General features: G+C 44.5%; 1 protein-coding gene across 1 annotated transcript in view; it reads right to left on the reverse strand.

The window, feature by feature from the left end:
- Positions 1–18700, reverse strand: part of SLC15A4 (solute carrier family 15 member 4) — a 32638-nt gene extending 13938 nt beyond the window's left edge. The window contains exons 1-4 of the mRNA XM_060192665.1: positions 18046–18700; positions 5948–6243; positions 836–1004; positions 266–343 (exon numbers count right to left, since the gene is read on the reverse strand). Coding sequence (XP_060048648.1) covers positions 266–343; positions 836–1004; positions 5948–6243; positions 18046–18690 — 1188 coding nt within the window. The 5' untranslated portion in view covers positions 18691–18700. The remainder of the gene's footprint in view (positions 1–265; positions 344–835; positions 1005–5947; positions 6244–18045) is intronic.
- Positions 18701–25903: the final 7203 nt, after the last annotated feature.

The raw sequence follows: 25903 nt of genomic DNA on the forward strand, positions 1-25903 counted from the left end.
AAAGAAACAATTATTTCTACATGGATCTGTATTTGTGTTACTTCATTCTGTGCTGGAAAATTGGGTGAAATAGATATTTAATTGACACTTATCAGATTATGCAGTGAGTGAAAAAAAGAATCACTATAGTATCAAGTAAAAAGCTTATTCAAATAAAAATCTTCAGTTCATATTCACTGCTAATAATTGTAAATCATCTGTGGTTGGCAGAAGGAATCCATTTGTCATTTGTGTGACAACTTTCAGATCATTTCAGTGTGCTCACCGTATGAGGAGTGGTTGTAATACTGGATATTTCTGGAATCTTCAAATGAAGACTCTGTAAAACATACGTTGTCTGCATCTGGGTGTAAAAAGCAGTATCGTTATGGTGAACAGCTTTGCCTTTCAAATTCTTCCAGCATGTCCCCCTGCCCCAAACTAGGCTGTGATAAGACAGATGGGAAAACAGACAAAATTATTTGATCATCATTAAAGTCATCCAGGGATCAACTTTGAAAAGCAGTTAACAGTTATCTGGGTAAGAAATCAAATTAAAAGGAAGGGCCTGGAAAAACCAGAAGTATACCCATCCTTATTGGAGTGGACAAGACGTGGGTTTAAAACATTTAAGCCAGGCAACGGGTGTGTGTGTGTGTGTGTGTGTGTGTGTGTGTGTGTGTGTGTGTGTGTGTGTGTGTGTGTGTCCATAATTAAAGATACAATTCTAAGATCCAAAAGACCCATGGAAAAGAAAGTAGGGGGCCCTTTATTCTTCAGTGAGGGTTACAAGGAGCCCCCGGTGTGACATTTCACAGGGAGATAAAGGAGATGGAACTGGTTTGTCACCACTCACTTGGAAATACACTGTCCAGTAAGGGATCAAAGCCAAGAAAACAGGGATGATCTTGATCAGGGCTCTCACATGCTCCACCTTCTCTTCTGTGAATGGCCCTCCGTGAGAAATCGAACAGGAATCAAATAGACTTTGCTTAGAAGACTGCTGAAAGCCTCCAATGCCTTCACTTTGGGAAAGAAAAGGAAGAATTAGTTTTCTTCCACCCCTAGAAGTCAATTACTTGCTAACAAATTAAGTGTGGAGGTAGGAGACTAACTTGCTGTATTGAATTTGCTTTAATTTCATTCTTTCACTAACTGGACACACCAAATGTTATTCTGAAATGCTGCCAAAAAAGGACAAAAGCCTTGCTAGGCAAAGTGCAATGGCAGCTGCTCTTGTATTAAGGAGGCTAGGAGGCAGCTGATCTCAGTTCCAGCTCTGGCCATGTCGGTCAACAGTCCCTGCACTTGGGTGGTGGGAAGCCTGCAGCCCCACCTGCAGCTGGCCTCGGTCACATCAGCTACATCACCACAACAGTCATTCGAGGGAAAAAAAAATGGCACTAGGGTGCACAGATTTTTAATCAGGCAATTTATCAAATGTCAAGACTTGACAGCCAATGCTGATATTGTTAAATAAGACGGTGCTGCTTGATTTAGAATGTAGTCATGGGTATAACTATGAGGAAGGTTATGTTTGAGTAGAGAGAGCTATCATCTCCTTAATTAAAGAAGAGTCTCCAGGAGGGACAGCACTTGTGGGTCTTGATGATCACGGCATGTGAGGTCATCACGCGGGAACAGGTCATGCTTGTCTCTCAGTGTGCCCATCATAACCTTGACCACATCCGGGAGAGAGCAGAATGTTCTTGCTACCTTCCCTGCACCATCCCACCCTGGAAAGGTGGAAGCCAAGGCTGAGGCTTGAGAGCTGAAGACTGGGAATTGGATCTGTGCATTCCTGGTTTTAGGGCCAGAAAACCTGACAAGTGGCCATGACAGGACAACCCTGTCCTCAGTTCCCTGTTCGTGTCACTACCAGACAGACACTGGTGTGTAAGTCACAGCAAACACTTGCCTTTCTCAGCAAATTCATCAGTTCACTTACTCTGGTGTGTTTCATTACTTATATGATGATGACAGTAATGACAACAGTAACAATAAACAGGAAAAAAAAGGTTTAAATTGCATAATGTCCTCTAATGTCAGAAATATCAGAATTACCACTACGAATGGATACAGGTCTGGGACATGACTATAAATAGCAATGCTTTGATTTCTAGTTAATAAGCTTAACTAAGTCATTATTACAAATTATTTTTGTCTTGTAATGTTGACTTTTTATTGTTTCTTATTGTTTCTTATTGTTTTACTGTTGTAGTTATTATTAATGTCGTCGTTGTTGGATAGGACAGTGAGAAATGGAGGGAGATGGGGAAGACAGAGAGGGGGAGAGACAGACAGACACCTACAGACCTGCTTCACCACCTGTGAAGCGACTCCCCTGCAGATGGGGAGCCGGGGGCTTGAACTGGGATCCTTCTGCCGGTCCTTACACTTTGCACTAACGCCTGACTCCCGTAATGCTGACTTTTAAGAGAGGTCAGCTGCGGCACATCTGACGGATACAAGTCCTGTGCTCTGCCACTGAACCATATTCCCAATCCTAACTCTGACATTTCACTAACCACCTCTTACATGCCCATTGCCATTCCAAACAGGTGCTGGGGATTCGGGAATAAATTTAAAAACATACAGTTCCTGTTCTTATGTAGCTTAATCTTGTAGAAAATAGTAGTCATGAGAAAAAAAAAAAAAAAACACGAAACTCTAAATTACAAGTCATCTGAAAGCATTTCCAGCTTCTCTAATTTTTTTTATCCTAAAAGCAAATTTAATGTCATTACTCCTTAATCCAAAAATCATTAGTGACTTACTACATCATACTTATGGGGTCCTCTAAAAACATTTATAACTGTTTTCAAACAGACTCATTCACACAGGTTACTAGTCTATTCTACTTTACATCATTACAATTAAAAAAAAAAACGTTAAGTCAACAAGCATTTAAAAGTTGTGTTGTTCATACATATGGTTAGTATATTATTTTGCCACATACAAAGTCCAGCACAGAGTCAACATGTCACAAATGACAATGGAATAGACACAAGAGCCCCCAGCGGCTGTGCTCCAGCTTCGTGAATCCTGTGCTCTGGGGAGCTGTCTGTGGAGGCAATTCACACCATATATGCAAGCTCCCACCCAGCAAGAGGGCCCACTAGCTCTCAGATTCTCAACTCAGAAGAAACATGGGACCTTAAGAAATATTTGGAGCTATTCCTGCTCTGTTCTGGTGAACTATACAGACACTGGACAATTTCTCATTTAAAATTAGCATTAAATAACTTTTTTAAAAAACTGTTTTTTATTTTATTTTAATTTTTTTCCCTTTTGTTGCCCTTGTTGTTTAACATTGTTGTGGTTATTGATGTTGTTGTTGGATAGGACAGAGAGAAATGGAAACAGGAGGGGAAGACAGAGAGGAGGAGAGAAAGACAGACACCTGCAGACCTGCTTCACCGCTTGTGAAGCGACTCCCCTGCAGGTAGGGAGCTGGGGTCTCGAACCGGGACCCTTACTCTGGTCCATGCGCTTAACCCGCTGCACCACCGACTGACTCCGTTTTATTTTTATTTTATGTTGCCAGAGCACTGCTCAGCTCTGGCTTATGGTGGTGCTAGGGATTGAATCTGGGAACTCAAGAGCCTCAGGTATGAAAATCATTTGCATGATCAACATGTTCTCTCTCAAGCCTGACATTAAATAACTTTTTAAAAAAGATTTTATTTGTTTATTCATGAAGAAGATAGGAACAGAGAACATCACTCTGGCAAAAGTGCTGCCAGGCATTAAACTGGGGACCTCATGCCTAAGAATCCAATGCTTTATCCACTGCACCACTTCCCAAACCACTTAAATAACTTTTTTTTAATATTTATTTTATTTATTCCCTTTTGTTGCCCTTGTTGTTTTATTGTTGTAGTTAGTATTGTTGTTGTCATTGTTGGATAGGACAGAGAGAAAATGGAGAAAAGAAGGGAAGACAGAGAGGGGGAGAGAAAGACAGACACCTGCAGACCTGCTTCACCGCCTGTGAAGGGACTCCCCTGCATGTGGGGAGCCGGGGGCTAGAACCGGGATCCTTGACCAGTCCTTGCACTTTGTGCCACGTGCGCTTAACCCACTGCGCTACAGCCTGACTCCCAAATAACTTCTTTAAACCTAGATCAGAACGCAACTGGGACTGGGTCAGAGTGTCCTGGAGTGGATGTGCTCTGAAGCCAGCCTTCTTTAAAAGCATTCTCAGCAAGTAGGCTCACTCTGTTGGGTCAGGGCTTCTGAAAGCTGTGCTCCGGCCTCAGAATTCTGAGTGATGAGGGCTTCTTCACTATACAAAAGGGGAAAGTGGGCCTGGCAAGGGCAGTAGCACGAGTCTCATGCAACAGGGAAGGAGTTTGAGAACACTCTAGACCACCAAACTTTCTGCAAGCTTATCTTTTCTTCTCAAGTACACCAACAAAGACTTCAATCAGATTCTCAAGTATAAGTTCAACATCCAATTCCTTTTCACCCAGCAACATTTGTGCACTGAAACCCCCCAAACTGCCTGAGCAGCAGAGGCATTCTCTTCCATAAATGCCCCCCCAGATACCAACTACACAGGGACCGCATACATAGGGGCCAACTACCTAGAGGCCGACTACCTAGGTACCGCATCTGTAGAATAGTTATCTAGAATGTGGCGCCTGCTTTTGCCTCAATAATGTGAGACCCCAGCAAAGGTGCTGGCTGCAGAGGTGGTGCTGTTTTACTTTCTTTTTATTACTATGAAATGCCCCAGCATTTATGGTTTTGAAGCATGAGTGTGAATGCCACACTGACCCATCAGAATGCCAGGCGGTCAGCCAGGACGGTCAGGAGATCCGTCAGTATTCCACAGGGACAGCTGGAGGAACCAGACGTCTAGTTGGCGCAAAGAAGCTGGGCCACAAGAGCTTCAAGTCTACCGTGTGGAAGAAATATCACATTTGTTATGGCTCCTAGGACATAAATAAGACACATGCAGACAAGCCACGAGGAGGGAGACATGGGAGTTGGCCTGAAGAAGAATAGCAGTGAGAACTATGCTACAATAAGGGCACCGCCCTGGGGGCAGGAAGCTCCACATGGCTGAGCAGTCAGTCTCTGGCCAGAGATGCCTACCTTGAGGGACCCAATAGTATAGCCATGGGCTTTTATTAAGTGATGAAAGTACTACATATCCTGACTGTCTTGTGGTTAGGTGATGATAAAGAACTTTGTCTTAGTTCCCAGAACTGTTCAGCTTAAAGGTCTGAATTTTACTTGTAAATGACACTGTAGTATATAATAACATGGAACTTTTTTGGGGTTTCTTTGGGACATTTCTTTATTAATCAGAGGTACAGTGACCAACTGTACCTCACAGTCAGCCTGGAACTGTAGGACTCCCCAGCTTGTGGGGCTTTCAGCTTTAAACCCCTGTGCTGGGAATCACAGTGCTCTACCTGGGGAAATCCCATGCAAATGGGATGAGGTAGTTACCCTCTCTGCTTTTCATAATTTGAGTCTGACCTTCTGGTAGAATGGCTGAAGGAACCAAAAGGGCCAGTGGTGACTCTCTCAACTGCTCACCCGAGGGGAGATGCTCCTACTTAAGCAGCACAGAAAGGCACCAACAAAATAAGCTAACTAGTTTTTCACAGAAATGAATTTCAGAGCATTTGAAAACAATGAAGTGCTCAGATTTTGTGCCCTGGCTTCTCTGTGGACTCTGCACATTTCCAACCATATCATCTTTGTCTAACTAAGTGGTCAGAGCTCAGTGAGAGGATGCTGGGAGTGGAGGGTGCAAACATTAAAAGCAAAACCTCCACTGGTCCTTCTGCACTACCTCCTCCTCCAGCGATGTAGGACTAAAGTGGATGAGATTCTCAAACTGCTCAGCCCAGTGAGTCCCACACACAGTAAGCAAGGGGGAAAAAAAGGCAAAGCTCAGTGTCCTCATTATGAGGATCAATAAGTTCTATCAAATAGCCTGAGCACTCACCCGCTCTGCCTGCGCCCTCCCACTCGATTCTGAGCACAGCAGAAATAAGCCAGTATCTTGAACATGTCAGTGAAAGCACTGCCATCCGGAGGCTTGGTGATGAAAAACTTCTGGCCACAGAGGAAGACCAGGAAGGCCACGCCGACGCAGACGGTGGGGATGATGTAGCCAGTCAGAAAGCTCACGTTCTGCTGGATGTAGGCAATGCCTCCGAGCGAAATGATGGCTCCCAGATTAATGCTCCAGTAAAACCAGTTAAAAAATCTTCTTGTGGCTTCTGGACCTCGATCTTTAACCTGAAAGATTGGAGGGGGAAAAAGATGTTTAAAAACTCGTGGTCAAGCATCCAATAGCACAGCTATATACAAGATACTGGACAGCAAACCATAACAAAAGGACTTTTCAAAGTTAACCCAATTACCAAATAATGTGATGATAACATTAACTATCGATTGTCTTTTTGAACCCTAAGACAGCAGGAACCTCACATCTCCACTATAGAGCCCCTACTTCCCCCAGTCCTGGAACCCTTGGATAGGGCCCACTTTCCCGTATGCCTCTCCCAATCCATACCAAATAAATATTGCATCCGCCGATCACAACCTAACCAACGCAACAATTGCCACCTCAACATGCTTCACCTCAGACTGTGTCCAGAGACTTCACGAGTGGAATGACAACCCTTCAGCTTCATTACTCGGGTGAGACCTTTCCTTTTATAGTACACTCTAATTTCATCTCAGGTGGTTCACTTTCTAACAAAGTCCCATAACCTAGATATACACCATTTTCTGTGAGAGAGAGCTTATGTTCACACGTATCCATAAACTACTGCAAAATATATACCTGAAAGCAGAAGTACACTAGAGTTTGCAGTGAGTACCTCCCTAACACTTCCTCTCCACTATTCCAAGCTTTGGGCCCACGACTGCTCAACAATTTGTTTGGCCTCGTATGTTAACTCTCTTTTCAATCACCAGGTTCCAGATGCCACCAGGATGCTGGCCAGGCTTCCCTGGATTGAAGACCCCACCAATGTGTCCTGGAGCTCAGCTTCCCCAGAGACACAACCTACTAGGGAAAGAGAGAGGCAGACTGGGAGTATGGACCGACCAGTCAACGCCCATGTTCAGCAGGGAAGCAATTACAGAAGCCAGACCTTCTACCTTCTGCAACCCTCCATGACCCTGGGTCCATGCTCCCAGAGGGCTAGAGAATGGAAAAGCTATCATGGGAGGGGGTGGGTTATGGAGATTGGGTGGTGGGAATTGTGTGGAGTTGTACCCCTCCTACCTTATGGTTTTGTTCATTAATCCTTTCTTAAATTAAAAAAAAAAAAAAAAAAAAAACTCGTGGTCAGCTTCAAGGGCTACAGCATCCATAATGCAGTGGTCACAATTACTGTTTCACGGTTTCTCAGAAACACAGCACAATCCCTGTGGGATCCGTTGACACACTCTGATGAGGACTTCACTCAAAGTATCCCACAACCCATCTATATTTATGTGTATGTGTATTTCTTTTCCTACCCCCAGAGCACTGCTCAGCTCTGGTTTATGATGATCAGAGGACTGAAGCTGGGACCTCAGAGCCTCAGGCATTACAGTCTGTTTGCATAACCCATTATGCCATCTCTTCTGCCCCCATAATCGTAATTACTACAGATTCTGAGTCATGTCCCCTTATTTATGCTTAACAACAAAAAATCCTTGAGAGACTGGTCAGGTATCATCTGTGAATGAAGCCCACAAATCTGTATGTGTGTGTGTGTGTGTGTGTGTGTGTGTGTGTGTATGTGTATACCTATGTGTGTATATACACACACATATATATTTTTAATCTGCATTTTTAATACATTTCCAGAAGCAAGGTTTAAAACCCTAGAATATCAGCCTCTATCATGTTAAGTCTGGAGCAGAGGAAGTTAACAGACTCAAGATAAAAACCACATGCTATTTTAGATTAGGAAAGCTATCAATGGAATCAGAAGAAATTTTGATAAGAGAACAGTTTCATGAAAGATTTAAAAATGACTCTGACAACAAAAACAAATACAGAGGTAAAACTGTCATGTTTGTGCTACCACAAGACACTTTTTGATCAAGTCAATTCTTGCAAGTTTCATTTCATGAGTTTTTTTTTTAATTTTATTTTTTTAATTTACTTTTTATTTTATTTATAAAAAGGAAACACTGATAAAGCCATAGGATAAGAGGGGTATAATTCGACACAATTCCCACCAGAACTCCGTATCCCATCCCCTCCCCTTATAGTTTTCCTATTCTTTATCCCTCTGGGAGTATGGACCCAAGGTCATTGTGGAATGCAGAAGGTGGAAGGTCTGGCTTCTGTAACTGCTTCTTCGATCAACATGGGCGTTGACAGCTTGATCCATACTCCCAGCCTGTCTCTCTCTCAACAGATTTAATAAGACTGGTGTTGGGTTTTACACAAAGATTGTTTACTATGGGGCTGGGTGGTAGCACACCTTGTTGAGTGCATATGTTACAATGTGCAAGGACCTGGGTTCAAGCCCCTAGTCCCCACCTGCAGGGGGAAAGCTTCACAAGTGGTGAAGTAGTGCTGTAGGTGCCTCTGTGTGTGTGTCTCTCTCTCTCCTATCTCCCCCCTTCCTCTCAATTTCTGGCTATCTCTATCCAATAAATAAATAAAGATAAAAAAAGTTAAAAGAAAAAAAAAAAGACTGTGTAGTAGTGCTAACAAGTTCTACTGTGATGGCCTGGGAGGTGGCATGGTGGACAAGGCATTGGATTCTCAACCATGAGGTCCCAAGTTCAATCCCCTGCAGCATATCAGAGTGATGTCTGGTTCTTTTTCTCTCTTCTCCTATCTTCGTTGTGAATAAATAAATTCTTTAAATAAGAAGAGGAGTTGTTCTGTTGTGGAGCCAGGCAGTGATGCAGCTGGTTAAGTGCATACATTACAGTGTGCAAGGACCCTGGTTCAAGCTTCTGGTCCCCATCTACAGGGGGAAAGCTCCACTAGTAGTGAAGCAGGACTGCAGGTGTCTCTCTGTCTCTGCCTAACTCCCCCTCTCCTCTCAATTTCTTTTTTTTTTTCTCTAAGATTTTGTTTGTTATTAGTGAAAAAGATAAGAAAAGAGAGAGAGAAAGAACCAACTATCACTCTGGTACATGGTACAAGTGCTATCAGGGACTGAACTCTGGATCTCATGCTTGAGAGTCCAGTGCTTTATCCATTGCACCACCTCCTTGGACCACTTAATTTCTTGGTCTCTAGCTAATAAGAAAGAAAAGAAGGAAGGTGTGGTCTGGGAGGTGGCGCAGTGGTAAAGCTTTGGACTCTCAATCATGAGGTCTCGAGTTCGATCACCAGAAGCACATGTGCCAGAGTGATGTCTGATTCTTTCTCTCTCCTATCTTTCTCATAAATAAATAAAATCTTAAAGAAAAGAAAAGGAAGAAAGGAAGGGAGGGAGGGAGGGAGGAAGGGAAAGAAAAAAAAAAAGTTCTATTGTACCATTAAGTTACAGCCTATGGTAGTCCATCAGGTGGCAAATGGATAAGGCACTGGACTCTCAAGCATGAGGTCCTGAGTTTAATCCACTGCAGCACATGTACCAGAGTGATAATGTGATAATGTCTGGTTCTTTCTCTCCTCCTCTCTTTCTTTCTTTCTTTTTTTAATATTTATTTATTTATTCCCTTTCTGTTCTTTCTCATTAATAAATAAAATCAGGAGTCCGGCGGTAGTGCAGCGGGTTCAACGCAGGTGGCGCAAAGCACAAGGACCGGCGTGAGGATCCCGGTTCGAGCCCCCGGCTCTCTACCTGCAGGGGAGTCACTTCACAGGTGGTGAAGCAGGTCTGCAGGTGTCTGTCTTTCTCTCCCCCTCTCTGTCTTCCCCATCTCTCTCCATTTCTCTCTGTCCTATCCAACAACGACAACATCAATAACAACAACAATAACTCCAACAATGAAAAACAGCAAGGGCAACAAAAGGGAAAATAAATAAATATAAAAAATTAAAAATAAATAAATAAATAAAATCTGTTTTACAAAGTTACAGCTGATGAAAGGTTAGACACCTGTTTCAGTCACAGATCTCATTTCTGATCTTCAGTGTAATCTTCTCTACCAAAGAATCAACAAAGTTTCCGATGGGGAACCAAACCAAATCCCAATATATATACAAAGAAGCATCTACATGACACAGTAGCTTGACACTTATTTCATAAGATTAATTTACAGGTATAAAAAAGGAAAGAAAGACTATAAAAACCTTAATCCAGGGGGCCGGGCAGTGAGTGGCACAGTGGGTTAAATGCACATGGCGCAAAGCGCAAGGACCGGTACAAGGGTCCCGGTTCGAACTCCCAGCTCCCCACCTGCAGGGGTGTCGCCTCACAAGCAGTGAAGCAGGTTTGCAGATGTCTATCTTTCTCTCCCCTCTGTATTCCTGTCCTCTCTCGATTTCTCTTTTATCTATCCAACAACAACAATAATAACAACAATGATAAACAACAAGGGCAACAACAACAATAAAATGGTTTCCAGGAGCAGTGGATTCATAGTGCAGGTACCGAGCCCTAGCAATAACCGTGGAGGCAAGAAAAAAAAAAAAACCCTTAATCCAAAATGATTAAGCATGGTTACTGTGTCTGAAGTACTAGATCATAACCACTTTGACAAACTGAACACCTGAGCTTTAAATAAACTACATGAAGCAATGAACAGAAGTCCTTGACTAGAAATTGGCATCACTGCTGAATTAAGGCACTAGTGCTGAGAATTTCATATATTCTTAGACAGCTCTCCATGGGGATACAATGCATTTAAAAGTTGCTGAACTGAACTCAAATTTCATGCTCTCCTGGGGACAGATCAGAGAAGGGAAAAAAAACTGTAAGAGAAATAGCCACAAGGAAAAAAAAACAAAAACCTGAAAGTATAAAAGAATTCTTTTGACAAGTCGGGAAGAGCAGGGGTCAGTAAACACAGAGTCTAAATCAGAGCAGACAGACTCTTATGTATCCATGGAGATACAGTAAGGTTTTCTCTATCACAAAAGTGGCACGTCACTCTGTACAAATTTGGCAACTTGTTTAAACTTCCAAATACAAGGCACCGAAATTAGTTCGTAAGCTAAACCTATACCTAAGACCCCACATAACACCACGCCAGTAATTCTTTCTACAGCAGACCCATGTGCATGTGCCCCCAGCTGACAAGCCGCAGCCACCATCCAGCATCAGCCCCATTTCATCAGCACCTGCACTGCTCTCCCAGGGGAACCAAGATACTCAAGCCATGGACCAAAGAGGCGACTTGGCACACTCAGAGATGTGCATTTGGGTGGAGGCGGATAACATAATGGTTATGCAAAGAGATTTTCATGCCTTGGGGGGGGGGATGGCAAACAGTCCTATACAGTGTACTCGACAGCTGGCTGATTTGGAAATTTTTTTCAGAATGTGCAAGAGTGAACTTTTTTTTCTCCTCTAGTGAAAAAAGTGTCATCTGCTTTCTTTATCTGTAAAATAAGCTCTTCTTTCGGGCCACTATTTCAAATACTCAACCCCACCCATAAAGAAAGAGCACTGGGGGGAGGGGAGCAGGCGGTGGCAAACCTAGTTGGTCACACATGTTACAATGCACAACGACCTGGGTTCAAGGCCCTGGTCCTCACCTGCAAGGGGAAAACTTCACAAGTGGTGAAGCAAGGCTACTGGTGTCTTTCTTCTTTCTCTTTATCTCTCCCTCCCCTCTCAACTTCTCTCTGTCTCTATCTAGTAAATTAAGAGACAAAAAGAAGAAAAAGCATGGGGGGGGGCATGCTACAGCGGGGGGCAGATAGCACTGGGGTGGAGGCAGACAGTATAATGGCTATGCAAAGAGATTCTCAGGCCTAAGGCTCAAAAGTCCCAGGTTCAATCCCTGGCACCACCATAAACCAGATTTGAGCAGTGCTCTGGTAAAAAAAAAAAAAATTAATAAAGAAAAAAATGTTTAAAAAAGAGACAGAAGGAGGGAGGGGAGAGAGAGCATGACTTTTGAGAAAGGTGAAGCATGGGCGATAATGAGGGGTGGACATAACTTACATTAAGATTTATCATCCTTGAAATCCTTAGCTATATATCTTCTTTCAAAAGCCAAGGGGGGAGGGAGTCCATCTCAACACTGTACAGCCTGACCCCATTCATCTCTCAAATTACCCGGGTTTCTGGAGGTTCTGTGTAGGGGACAAAGCCCAGACTGGTTGAGAAGAATAAATGGCATCTTAAATACATAAAGGCTTTGCTTTCTCTATCCACAACAGTGCACGCGTCACCCTGTACAAATCTGGCAGTCAACTCCAGGTAGCTTTTAAATCTAGAGATAGGTAATTGAAATGAATGTGATCAACATGGAAAGTTCATTGTGCAGCAAAGTAGGTGTAAAAGAATTCAACTTGCAGTCACCAAACAGTAATCAGTCAGTTGAAGGCAAGGAGACAGTTGGTTAAGTTTTTAAAATAGTATGCATCAAACTTAGGAGAAAGACTAAAAATAACTTGTCCCATATAATTCATGGGAGTAATGGAATTCTTTACACTTGTCAGAATAATTATTGTTCATTTAAAAGCATGATGGAGAGAAAAAGAGAGACAACTAGAGGGTAGACTATGACCACAGTAGTGGTTGGTGAGAGCCAGATGTGGCAAAGGAGCTTAGAGGGAGAGGCAACAAAGAAGCAGGGGAGCTGAGGGAGGTACCAAGGACATCATCTTTGTCAGCCCACTGCCCTCCTAGGCATGCTTCTCGCCTAGGGGTCTCCCACTCCCAGTACCTGCAAGCACCCAGCTTATCCCCTGCTGACCCTCACTTGACATGGGTGCAGGACAGAGACAGCAGCAAGGTGTCTGACGGGTATCCTCAGCGGTAGATGCCAGCAGGACAAGGCCACTGCATGATGACCCCCACACACTCCCCCCTCCAAAAAAAAAAAAAAAAAAAAGCAGCAGCAAGGACTGTCCTGTTAAGCTGGGGAGATAATATAAAAGTTATGCAAACACTTTCATGCCTGAGGCACCAAAGCCCCAGGCTCAATCTCCCTGCACCACCATAAACCAGAGCTGAGCAGTATTCTAAAGGAAAGAAGGGAAGAAAGACGGGACAGGGGGGTTGGGCAATAGTGTAGTGGGTTAAGCGCACATGGCGCAAAGCCCCAGGTCCAGCATAAGGATGCAGGTTCGAGCCCCTAGCTCCCCACCTGCAGGGAGTCGCTTCACAGGTGGTGAAGCAGGTCTGTGGGTGTCTATCTCTCACCCTGTCTCCTCTCCTCTCTCGATTTCTCTTTCCTACCCAACAACAACAGCAATGACAATAATAATAATGACAATAAGGGCAACAAAAATGGGAAAAATAGCCTCCAGGAGCAGTGGATTCATAGTATAGGCACCAAGGCCCAGTGATAACCCTGGAGGCCAAAAAAAAAAAAAAAATCTTTTCTGGCAGGGTGACATCATTTCAAGTTAGTGATGCAAACAGTTTATTTGGTAAAGCTTCAGAACTTATGCTTGGTCATGTGGATGATTCTAAGGATGAAGGGAAGGGGCGGACTTAGCCCGAGCGCTGGATCACAGAAGGATGGGTTTGTATCACCTAAGAAAATTACCCTAAGCTAGGAAGACAGAATAATGGTTCTGCAAAAGACTTTTCATGCCTGAGATTCTAAGGTTCCAGGTTCAAACCTCAGCACCATTATCAGCCAGAACTGAGCAGTGTGTTTCTCTCTCTGTTTAAAACGAATTGAATAAATATGTATTTTTCAAAAATATCCTGGCTGCGTGGTCCGAGAGGTGGTGCTACTGATAAAAGCATTGGACTTTCAAGCATGAGGTCCTGAGTTCAATCCCTGGCAGCACATGTACCAGAGTGATATCTGGTTCTTTCTCTCTCCTCCTCCTATCATTCCAATAAATTTAAAATATATATATATATACATATATATATATTAATATTATATCCTGGCTGGGCAGTGGCACACCCAGCTGAGTACAATGTGTCAAGGACCTGAGTTCAACCCCCCCCCAGCCCCATCTGCAGGGGGCAAGCTTCAAGAGTGTCTGTCTCTCTCTCTCTCTCTCCCCTCTTAATTTCTGTCTCTCTTCACTAAATTAAAACAAAAATAAAATGATGCTACATGTGTCAGCTTCTAGGTTATTATAAAGGAGACAGACTTCAGACTGAGTATCCTCCAGCAGAGGGAAGCCTGGAGGAGTTCTAGATGGCCTGGTACAGAAATACGTGGGTGATAACAAAGAGCACAGCTCCAATTTTAATCAGTGCGCTCATTCACTGTGTAGAAGACGAGTCCTCAGTGTATTTCATCACGTGTCATGACTTCCACATCTAAGTGTGAGACTGGTGGAAAAAAAATCTGTTAAACTATGGAAACAAACTTTTTTTTTGGGGGGGTCATCATTGGGGCTTCAATGCACAAGGCTAACTTCTTCAGATAGAAACAGAAACACACACACACACAGTATAGTAGAGGCTGGGCTCAGAGGTGCATTGTGCCCATGACAAAGCAAATACACTATCCACCAAGTGAGCTCTCCTGCCTATCCCAAACATATGACACACAGAATAATGCTTTTAAAATATATATATATTTACAGTGGTCCGTGAGGTGGCCCAGTAGATAAGGTAATGGACTCTCAAGCATGAGGTCCTAAGTTCAATCCCCGACAACACATGCACCAGAGTGATATCTGGCTTTCTCTCTCTCCCATCATTTCTCATGAGTCAATAAATAAAATCTTTATATATATGTATATATCTTATTATCTTACTGGGTAAAAACAGAAAGAGAAATTGAGAAGGAAGAGGGAGATGGAGAAAGAGACCTCAGCACCGTTTCGCTTCTAATGAAGCATTTCTCCTGCAGGGGCTTGAACCTGGATCCTAGCACATGGTAGCATGTGTGCTTTACGGCGTGCACCACCACCACGTGGCCCCTAAAATACCATTTTTCAACATATCAAAAACTCAAACGTCCCTACTAATTTACTATCATTCAAAGCAAAACTTGCTTTGTTTTAAAAAACACAAAATTTATGTAGCCATAAAAAAAAATTACAACTAGATTTCCTACAAATGAGATGGGTCAGGAATGGAGAAAACAACCCTTCTAAAAAACAGTCGAGGGGGTAGGGCAGTAGTGCAGTGGGTTAAGCGCACATGGCGCAAAATGCAAGGACCCATTTAAGGATCCCGGTTTGAGCCCCCAGCTTCCCACCTGCAGGGGGATAGCTTCATGGGCGGTGAAGCAGGTCTACATGTGTCTTTCTCTCCCCCTCTATGTCTTTCCCTCCTCTCTCTGTCCTATCCAACAATAACAACAGCAGCAATGACAACAATAATAGTAACAAGGGCAACAAAATGGAGAAAATGGCCTCCAGGAGCAGTGGATTCATAGTGCAGGCACCGAGCCCCAGCAATAACCCTGGAGGTTAAAAAAAAAAAAAAAAAGTCTAGAAGGCTCAACCCTAGACCTCAGGCCCCAGGGCCATACCTCCTGACCAATCAGCTAGCAGTCTGAGGACCAACTCAAAAACCCTTTTCAAGGGCCAGTCACTATCTGGCAGGGAGTTCAAACCTCAGCTAACCTTTTATAACTTTCACGTTATAACTGCTCCCTCCTCCAACCCGACAACCCCACTATAAAACCTGCAGAGTAAAAAAAGAAAAGAAAAATCACCCCTGTGAAATGTACGGTGTTGTGGTTTCAGTCATTCATAGTTGTGCAACCACTGCCACTATCCAATTCCACATTTTGGTCACTCTGACAGGACACCCTGTTCCTTAGCAGCCACTTCCCACTCTTGTCCTCCCCACTCCTGGAACTGCTAGTCTTCGCATTTCTATGGCTTTGAATGTTCTGGACACTTCACACCATGCGATCGCCATGTCCCCTTTTCTGACTGGCTTCTCAGAAAGAGTGTGATATTCTCAAGGCTCACCCATGCTGCTGCACATATCAGAACGTCATGCTTCTTCAGAGCAGAAAACAATCCCTTTTCTGGACAAACCACACCTGGTTGGGTCCACTCAATAAATGAGCACTGCTCAGCTCTGGCTAACGGTGGTGCTGGGGATTGAACCTGAGATCTCAGAGCCTCAGACATGAAAGGTCTTTTGCAGAACCACTATGCTGTGTCCTCCGCCCCAGGGTCAGTGTATCTTACGATGATTCTTTCCTACATAAGCTAACCTTTATGCTAGACGTTTGCCAACCTCATCTGTGAAAGAGCAGGGAGAAAGTATTTTGGTTCTGAGCTGTATTATCTGTCATGAATACTCACTCTTACTACTATATTGTGAAAGCAGCCTTCGATGTGACTAATGCTGGGTGGGACAGTGTGTTACAAGAAATTGGCTTTCAGACAGATTTTCAGTTTCACGTAATTTTCTCTTACCACAAATCTATTTTTTTTCTTGACCATTAAAAAAAAAAAACCTGAGCCTTTCTAGTGACCACAGGGCACACTAAAGTTGAAGAGTTGCATCTGTAGTAGTATCTCTTAGTTTTAACGTGCTGTTTTCAGATTCATCTCAACTGAAAAGATAATAAGTGAAAATCAAAACCTAAGGTTTATGTGTGCTCTTTAACTTGTGCCTACCAAAAACAGGAAGCAGCCCAGATATGGCTAGAGGGCCACAGCTGCCAGGCTCCTGCACTGCAAAGGTCCACTATTCTAGAAACACAAATCAGTTTGGGCTACTTCCTGGCTAAACACTTACAGACGCTTCCTATTGTCTTCAACACTGACCTCAAAATCTTTTATTTTTTTTTTTTTTATTTAAGAAAGGATTAATTAACAAAACCATAAGGTAGGAGGGGTACAACTCCACACAATTCCCACCGCCCAATCTCCATATCCCACCCCCTCCCCAGTAGCTTTCCCATTCTCTATCCCTCTGGGTGCATGGACCCAGTGACCTCAAAGTCTTCAAGTCTCACATGACCTGACACTTCTCTTTCCTTTTTTCTTTTCTTTTTTTTTTTTTTTTTGGTGGGGGGGAGATAAATTTGACATAGAATTCTTATGCTGGTCCTTGCGCTTTGCGCCACGTGCACTTAACTCGCTGCGATACCGCCCGACTCCCACTGGCATTGACATAGAATCCTAAGTTCAAGATGTACAATTTGTATTGATTTAAGTCTAGTGACAACGTAATGTGCTTCAGACTGGTGCCCCCCCCCCTTTTTAAAAGATTTTATTTATTAATGAGAAAGACAAGAAGAGAAAGAAAAAGAACCAGACATCTCTCCGGTGGTACATATGCCGCTGGGTATTGAACTCAGGACCTCATGCTTGAGAGTCTAATGCTTTATCCCCTGCGCCACCTCCCAGGCCCACCACTCGTCTTTTCTCCCGGGCCCCAAGGTCCTTGCACTCGGTGATGCTCAGGCCTGAATGCTCCTCTGTTATCTCCTAGGTCTCCCTCCTAAGGGGAGCCCCCGATTTAGAGAGCCATCCACTGTCAAAGGGTGTATTCCCAGAAAGGAGACGCCCCTGCGTACAGCCGCCTATCTGTTCATACACCCTGCAAGTCTTGGCTTTATATGTGTATTGCAACATGTTTGCAACTTGTTTGCCACCGTAGCAGCAAAAGCCTTTGTTGTTTTTTTTTTCCTTTTCTCTTGGAGGTGCGTGGTGTTGATGGTGGCCGTGCAGGATCTTCGCATTTGGCAATGCCCTATCCAGAAAACTCTCCCCAGCCTCCAGATCCGCATCCCACTGGACCCTCAGCAGAAAGCAGCCATCCTCTCCATTCACCCCCCCACCCCAACACGCACAACTGGGGTGATTCAATACATTCCTGCATTGCAACATCATTGCCACAAGCGTTGCTAGGACTTGTCTTCCGGGAGCCCGGAGCTTCTGCACCACTTGCTGAGGTCCTGCCCTGCAAGCTCCTCGTTAGGATAGGGAGCCCTTCTTACGAAAGAGGAGCCCAGCGGCGCCCCCCGCCCCCGCCCCCGCCCGCAGCAGCTGCAGCCGCGCGGATCCCCGGCCCCGCGCGCGCCAGCTCCACGCTCGGGCCTCCCGTCGCCCCCCGCGCTCACCTGGTCGGCGCCGAAGGGCGTGACGTTGGCCTTGACGGTGCCCACGCCCAGGCCCACGAGCGCCAGGCAGGTCAGGGCGGCGGGGGCGCAGTAGCGGGCGTGCTCGTCCGTGGGCGCCGAGGCGTTGCGGGCGCGCGGGGGTTGCGGGAGCCCGCAGAGCGCGTCGCGAGTGCCGGGCGCCGCCAGCAGCGGGAAGACCAACATGCCGAGCAGGTAGAGCGCCAGGCTCAGCAGGATGGTGCGCGCCCGGCCCAGCCGCGCGTCGGCCAACCAGCCGCCGAAGGGCGACACCAGGTACGACAGGCCCATGAAGAGCAGCAGCGCCTGGCTCGCCTGCGCGCCCTCCCAGTCGAACGGCTTGCCGTTGAGAAACAGCACCAAGTTGGCCGTCACGCCATAGAAGGCGGCGCGCTCCAGCAGCTCCGTCAGCAGCACTGCCGCGCACGCCGCACGCCGACCCTCGAACGCCGCCGCCCGCCCTGCGCCCAACAGCGGCGCCCGCTCGCCGCCCGTGCCCTCCATTCGCCCGTCCCGGCGGCTCAGCGCCCGCCGTAAGCCCAGCGCCCGCGATCTCTCTCGCGAGACAGCCCCACCTACTGCTTCGGCCCGCCCCTCCGCCTCCCCCATTGGCCAGAGACGCGGCATGGAACTAACTTCCTGTTCCGCCCCGGAAGTTCAGACCAGTGGTGAAACTGCTTCCGCCAGTAGTTGGGCTACCTAGGCTGCGCCGAGGACCGACTGGGGCTGCGTGAGGAAATGGCTCTAGACATGGCTCTGCGGAGTGTCAGGCCGGCTGAGACCCGAACTTCGCGCGGTGGCATCTGGGCTGCGTCGGCTCTTCAGACCCAGGGGCCAAGGCCGAAGCCTGTTGCTTCCAGCTTCCGTGTATTGCTGCTCCAAAGCAGGTCTCCCTGCCAGTACCTGCGGCGCTGCTGTGGGCGCTGTCCACTTAGCATCCTAGGACTCTGCTGCCCACTGGGCTCCGCACCCACGTCCCAACAATTGTGACAAACAAAAAAATGTCCGAAGGCATTCCCCAAATTGCCCCCCTACTCCAGTCATTGCCGTAGAACTGGCCCATCTCAGAACCCTTAAAGCTGGCTGCTTCCTTTTCTTCAACCCTCCATCACAGGTTGACTACGGGTCAGAGAAGGAGCTCACTTGGATAGTGTGCTGCTTGGCCATGTGTGCATGCAACCGGGTATGGCAAAGCCTGACCCCCAAGAGATCTTTTTTTTTTTTTTTGTAATTTTTGTTTTTTGTTTTTTGGGGGGTGGTGCTCTGGATTCTGGTGGTGCGGGGGATTGAACCTGGGGCTTCGGGGGCCCAGGCATGAGTCTCTTTTACATAATCATTATGCTATCTACCCCCACCCAAGAGAGCAGTTTTTATACACAGTATTTATTATAACTTATAATGTCGTTATGTATTCATTTATTATTGTCACCAGGATTACTGCTGGGACTTGGTGCCAGCAATCTACCACTCTCAGTAGTCACTGTTGTTCTTTTCTCTTTTTCTTTTTGATAGAGACAGAAATTGAAAGGGGAGCAAGAGACAGGGTGAGAGAAAGAGAGGCACTTGTAGCACTGCTTCACCACTCATGAAGCTTTCTCTCTGCCAGTAGGGACCAAGGGCTTGAACTCAGGTCCTTGCTCAGGGTATTGTGTGCAACTCTACCGGGTGGGGCAATCGAGAGACACCTGCAACAGTGATTCACTACTCAAGAAACTCCTCGTTCCCTGCAGGTGGGACTAGGGCCTTGAACTCCAGTTCTTGTGCATGGTGACTTAAGCACTGTCAGGTGCACCATCATTTGTCTCTTTTAATTGTTTGTTTGTTTTGTTTTGTTTTGTTTTGTTTTACCAGAGCACTACTCAGCTCTCGGGCATGAAAGTCGTTTGCATAACCATTATGCTATCTCCCCAACCCCACTATAATCTTTTGTAAAGTTAAACTACTTAAATGTATTTCTAAAGTTGGAAAAACTAAAATGTTTCACCCACCACTGTATTCCCATATTCAAGCATGGCACCTGCCCATGATAAACAGATATGAGCACCAACACTTGAATTAGAAATGTGTCAAAAGCTGGGAGTATGGACCGACCAGTCAACGCCCATGTTCAGCGGGGAAGCAATTACAGAAGCCAGACCTTCTACCTTCTGCAACCCACAATGACCCTGGGTCCATGCTCCCAGAGGGATAGAGAATGGGAAAGCTATCGGGGGAGGGGGTGGGATATGGAGATTGGGCGGTGGGAATTGTGTGGAGTTGTACCCCTCCTACCCTATGGTTTTGTTAATTAATCCTTTCTTTAATAAAAAAATAAAAAGAAAAAGAAAAAAAAAAAAAACAGTGTGCTACCTCCCACCCCCATGGTGTTGTATTCTATGCATATCCTATGGGGTTTGACAAATATATAATGACATATATCCACCACTGTAGCATCTTGCAGAATAGTTTAACACCCCTAAAACAAACACGTCTGTGCACTGATCTATCTATCCCTTTCTTCTACCCAATTTAAAAAAAAAAAAATGTGTCAAAAGGACATATGATGTTTCCCTGACTTTTTTTTTTCCCTAATGCTCTACAGCATATATGACATAGTGATATCCCTAGTGATAAAATCAACCCCCTCAACCTTCCTCTTCAGAATGACTCATCCAGTAGCAGTAGGCTAGAATTAAAATAAAAGGATTACAACTAATTACCCAGTGCCTCTTCTCCTTTCCAGCAAATAGATGAGACAGAACTGCCCAGTCGTCATTCCAAGCCTCATGGGACTGACAGACTCAGGCAGCATACAGAATAAATTTGATTTGACACTGAACATGGAATGAGAGCAAAGCCATTCTGCTTGTGAACGTTTGGTGCTGAGGTTCCACCCAATGCAGACATATATTTTGGATGAGGGTCAGGGAGGGCCCGGGTGGTGGTGCACCTGATTGAGCATGCACATTGCAATGCACAAGGACCCAGGTGCAAGCCCCACTCCCTACCTGCAGAGGGAAAGCTTTATGAGTGGCGAAGTAGGGCTGTAGGTGTCTCAAGCAGGTGCGCCGCCACTCAGCCCCTCTTTCTCCCACTCTATCACCCCATTACCTCTCAATTTCTGGCTGTCTGTATCCAATAAATAAAGATAAAAAAGCTTTTAGTGGCGGTCGGGGAGGTGGCACAGTGGATAAAGCACTGGACTCTCAAGCATGAGGTCCCAAGTTCAATCCCCGGCAGCACATATACCAGAGTGATGCCTGATTCTTTCTCTCCTCCTATCTTTCTCATGAATAAATAAAGAAAATCTTTTTTTTTTAAAAAAAGCTTTTAGTGGTCTCAGAGGCAGCACAGTGGATAAGGCATTGGACTCTCAAGCATTAGGTCCTGAGTTCAGTCCCTGGTAGCTCATGTGCCAGAGTGATGTCTGGTTCTTTCTCTCTCTCTCTCTCTCCTATCTTTCTTATGAATAAATAAATAAATAAATTTTTAAAAAAGATTTTTTTAAAGGGTGTAGAGAGGCTGTAACAGAATTAGAGTATCTTGTGAGCGTTCTTGGTCTTGGGAAGTCTATTGTAAATTGCCATGTTTAGAACCCTTATTGCAAAAACAAATCCAGCATGCAAAAATTATTTCTTTTGGTTGCAGGATTATAGGGAAAAAAAGACTAAGACCACATATTGCAGGATTCCATCTCTGAAATGTTCACAGCAAGAAAATGACAGAGTGCAGATTAATGGTTTACAGGAGATGGAAAGAAATCAGAGTGACTGCTACAGTACACAGACTTTTGGGGGGAGGAGTGATTAAAGTGTTCTCAAGTTGTTCATAGTGCTTATTGCACAGCTCTGTGAATTACTCAAAACTATTGAATCGGACTTAGCTGATGGATCAACTGTAGGGTCTGTAAACTGTCAATTAATAAGAGTATGTGGGGTGCATGCGGTAGCGCAGCAGGTTAAGTGCACATGGCACTAAGTGCAAGGATTGGTGTAAGTATCCTGATTCAAGCCCCCGGCTCCCCACCTGCAGGGGGGTCACTTTACAAGCGTTGAAGCAGGTCTGTAGGTGTCTACCTTTCCTCCTCTCTGTCTTCCCCTCCTCTCTCGATTTCTCTCTGTCCTATCAAAAAATGATGACATCAGTAACAACAACAATAATAATCACAACAATGATAAAAAAAAAAGGGGGGGAAACAATAGCCTCTAGGAGCAGTGGGTTGGTGGTGCAGGTACTGAGCCCCAGCAATAACTCTGGAGACAAAGAAAGAAAGAAAGGAAAGAAAGAAAGGAAAGAAAGAAAGAGAAAGAAAGAAAGAAAAAATAAATAAAGAGTATGTTCAGGTAAAATTCAGATACCTCCCAGTTGAATTCAACTCCTAAGCCACACCTTTGCTGTTTATTGCCTCATAGTTTCCTCAGTCTCACAGTGCTGGACCTGTGACCTACTTTGGCAAAGAGAATGCAGCAGAAGTTTCATTGAGCCAGGTGAGATAGATAGATAGATAGGTAGATAGATAGATAGAAAGAAAGAAAGAGAAGGAAAGAAAGAAAGAAATAAAGGAAGAAAGAAAGAAAGAAAAGTAGATAGGCACACCAGAGCATTGCTCACTGCTCAGCTCTGGTTTATGGTGGTGCTGTCGATTAAACCTGGGACCTTGGAGTATTTATTTATTTATTTATTGAGATATATGCAGAGAGAGATACGCAAAGAGAGAAACGCCAAGTACTGCTCAGCTCTGGTTTATGGTGGTGCAGGGGATTGAGCCTGGAATTTAGGAGCCTCTGGAACCCAGCTTTATATTGATGTTTTCATTTGTTACAACACAGATGGGCTAGAGACAATCATGTTGAGCCAAATAAGCCAGGAGGAGGAGGAGGAATATTAGATAATTTCACTCGCAGATAGGATCGAATAAGCAAAGTGAAGAAGAATACAGAGTGAATTCTCAATGGAGAGCAGTCCATGTTCGTACATTTGAGGACGCAGAAGGGGGAAGAAAGGAATATAAGGATGAGGATGGAGATCTAAGTCCATATGGTGGAATAAATTGAGGCTTGCTTGAGGGTGAAATGTACCGGTACCTCTGGTGGGGAAACATGGACAAAAATCCTTTAAAATCATTATTTCATTCAATAATGTGATACTGGAATTGTAAGAAAAAAGAAGAAAAGGAGAAAGAGAAGAACTTTCACTTGTGCACCTTGGAGACCCAAAATGAAACACATGATAAGCCCAGCTATCTTTCTGGAGAACTCATTTGTGGTCTGGGAGGTGGCGCAGTGATAAAGCTTTGGACTCTCAAGCATGAGGTCACAAGTTCAATCCCCAGCAGCACAAGTGCCAGAGTGACGTCTGGTTCTTTCTCTCTCTCTCTCCTGTCTTTCTCATAAATAAATAAAATCTTAAAAGAGAGAGAGAGAGAACTCACTTGTTGAAGGAGCATCTACCACTAAGTGAAGGAAGGGCTTCCCAGTTCCCCTGCCACCTTGTCTCAGCCCAGCACCCCAGACAATCTTCCAGTTGAAGGAATCCACACAAATGACCATCAGCAAAACTAACGGAAAGCATGTCCAACTGAGCAGCAACTCAGACTGTGGAATTGTCAACAAATAAAATGGTTGTGATCTTAAGTTAATGGATTCTGAGGAGGTTTTTGAAGTAGCATTAGGAAATGGAAACTCATTTACCCAGTTCTGTGGCTATAGCCTGCTAATATTAGGGAGCCACAGACTTTCTGGCTTACACAGAGCCTGCCCACACTGTTGTCCTGTTCTCTTTCTATTAAGGAGATTATTTCCCATAGCTCCACTATCCAGGTCATAACCACTAGCTGCATGTGGCAATTTCTTTTTTTTAATTCTTTTTTTAAATTTTTATTTCTTTATTGGGGAATTAATGTTTCACATTCAACAGTAAATACAATAGTTTGTACATGCATAACATTCCCCAGTTTCCCATATAACAATACAACCCCCACTATGTCCTCTATCAGCCTTCATGGACCTGTATTCTCCACCCCCACCACCCACCCCAGAGTCTTTTACTTTGGTGCAATATGCCAATTCCATTTCAGGTTCTACTTGTGTTTTCTTTTCCGATCTTGTTTTTCAACTTCTGCCTGAGAGTGAGATCATCCCATATTCATCCTTCTGTTTCTGACTTATTTCACTTAACATGAATTTTTCAAGGTCCATCCAAGATCGGCTGAAAATGGTGAAGTCACCATTTTTTACAGCTGAGTAGTATTCCATTGTGTATATATACCACAACTTGCTCAGCCACTCATCTGTTGTTGGACACCTGGGTGCATGTGGCAATTTCAATGTAAATCCATTACAAATTAATAGAGGGGCCCCAGTGGTAGTGCACCAGGTTAAGCACCTATAGTATGAAGTGCAAGGACCTGCTCAAATATCCTGGTTCAAGACAAGCAGGTCTGCAGGTGTCTATCTTTTTCTCCCCATCTTTGTCTTCCCCTCTCCTCTTAATTTCTCTCTGTCTTATCCAACAACAACAGCAGCAACAATAACAACAATGGGGGGGTGGAAAGATGGCTGCCAGGAGCATTGGATCGTGGTGAGAGTTATCCAACAATAACCCTGGAGACAAATAATAATAATATTAATAATTAATAATAAGGGAGCCGGGCAGCGGCACAGTGGGTTAAGTGCACATGGCACAAAGTGCAAGGGCTGCTGTAAGGACCCCGGTTTTGTCAGTGTTTCCTTTTTATAAATAAAAATTGAAAAATATTTTACTTATTTATTATTAATGAGAAAGATAGTGGAAATAAAGAAAGAACCAGACATCATCATTCTGGTACATGCGCTGCCAGGGACTGAACTCAGAACCTCATGCTTGGGAGTCCAGTGCTTTATCCACTGCGCCACCTCCCGGACCACTCTTCCTATTTTTCTCATAAACAAATAAATATCTTTTTTAAAAAGAAAAAGAAGAGGCCAAGTGTTGGTACACCTGGTTGAGTGCACGTGTTACAATATGCAACGACCCTGGTTCGAGCCCCCAGTCCCAACCTGCCGTAGGAAAACTTTGTGAGCGGTGAAGTAGTATTGTATGTGTCTCTCTATCTCTCTCCCTTTCTCTCTCTATCACCCCCTTCCCTCTCAATTTCTGGCTGTTTCTACCCAATACATAAATAATGATAATAAAAATTAAAAAATAGAAAAGGAAAGTAATTTCATCTTTACTAATTCATCTTCATCTTGCTGTGACTAGTTTAAAGCCTCATGCTTGTCTCTTGCCTCTTCACCATGACTACTGGTTTAGAGACCTAGGTCCTTTTCAGTTTGTGCAACTCCTCAAAGCCTAGAAGAGGAGACAATTTGGCTAAAGATGGCTAAAGAAGAAGACTCTTCTTCCTTGGCTACAAGAGAAATACTCTCTTGAAGGTAAGGGTAGATAGCATAATAATTATGCAAAGAGACTCCAAAAGTCCCAGGTTCAATCCCCTACACCGCCAAGCTAGAGCTGAGCAGGTCTCTGGTAAAAAAGAAAAAAAAAAAAAACGGTGGGGGGAAACAAAAGAATGGGAGAAGGGACCTGATTGCTCTCCTCCATCCATTCCTTGGGGTTTCTGCCTCTTCCTATACTCAGTGAGTCTGCAGTCCTTTGTGTCAAGTCCCAGTGATCACGGGGCCAAAAAACGGACTGAAGTTGACTCTCACCACGTTGTTGGGTATACTACTAATACTCTCCATTCCTAAAAGTGAATGTATCAATCTCTCCATTGCCCCTAAAACAATAAAAAATAAATAGATAGAAGGCCTTATTCGTACAGTAATGAAAGAACAGGTGACAGCTTTGTGGAAACCTCTTACCTCAAAGGCTCCCTAGAAGT

Source organism: Erinaceus europaeus, chromosome 6 (assembly GCF_950295315.1).
Source record: "Erinaceus europaeus chromosome 6, mEriEur2.1, whole genome shotgun sequence".
Taxonomy (NCBI): domain Eukaryota; kingdom Metazoa; phylum Chordata; class Mammalia; order Eulipotyphla; family Erinaceidae; genus Erinaceus; species Erinaceus europaeus.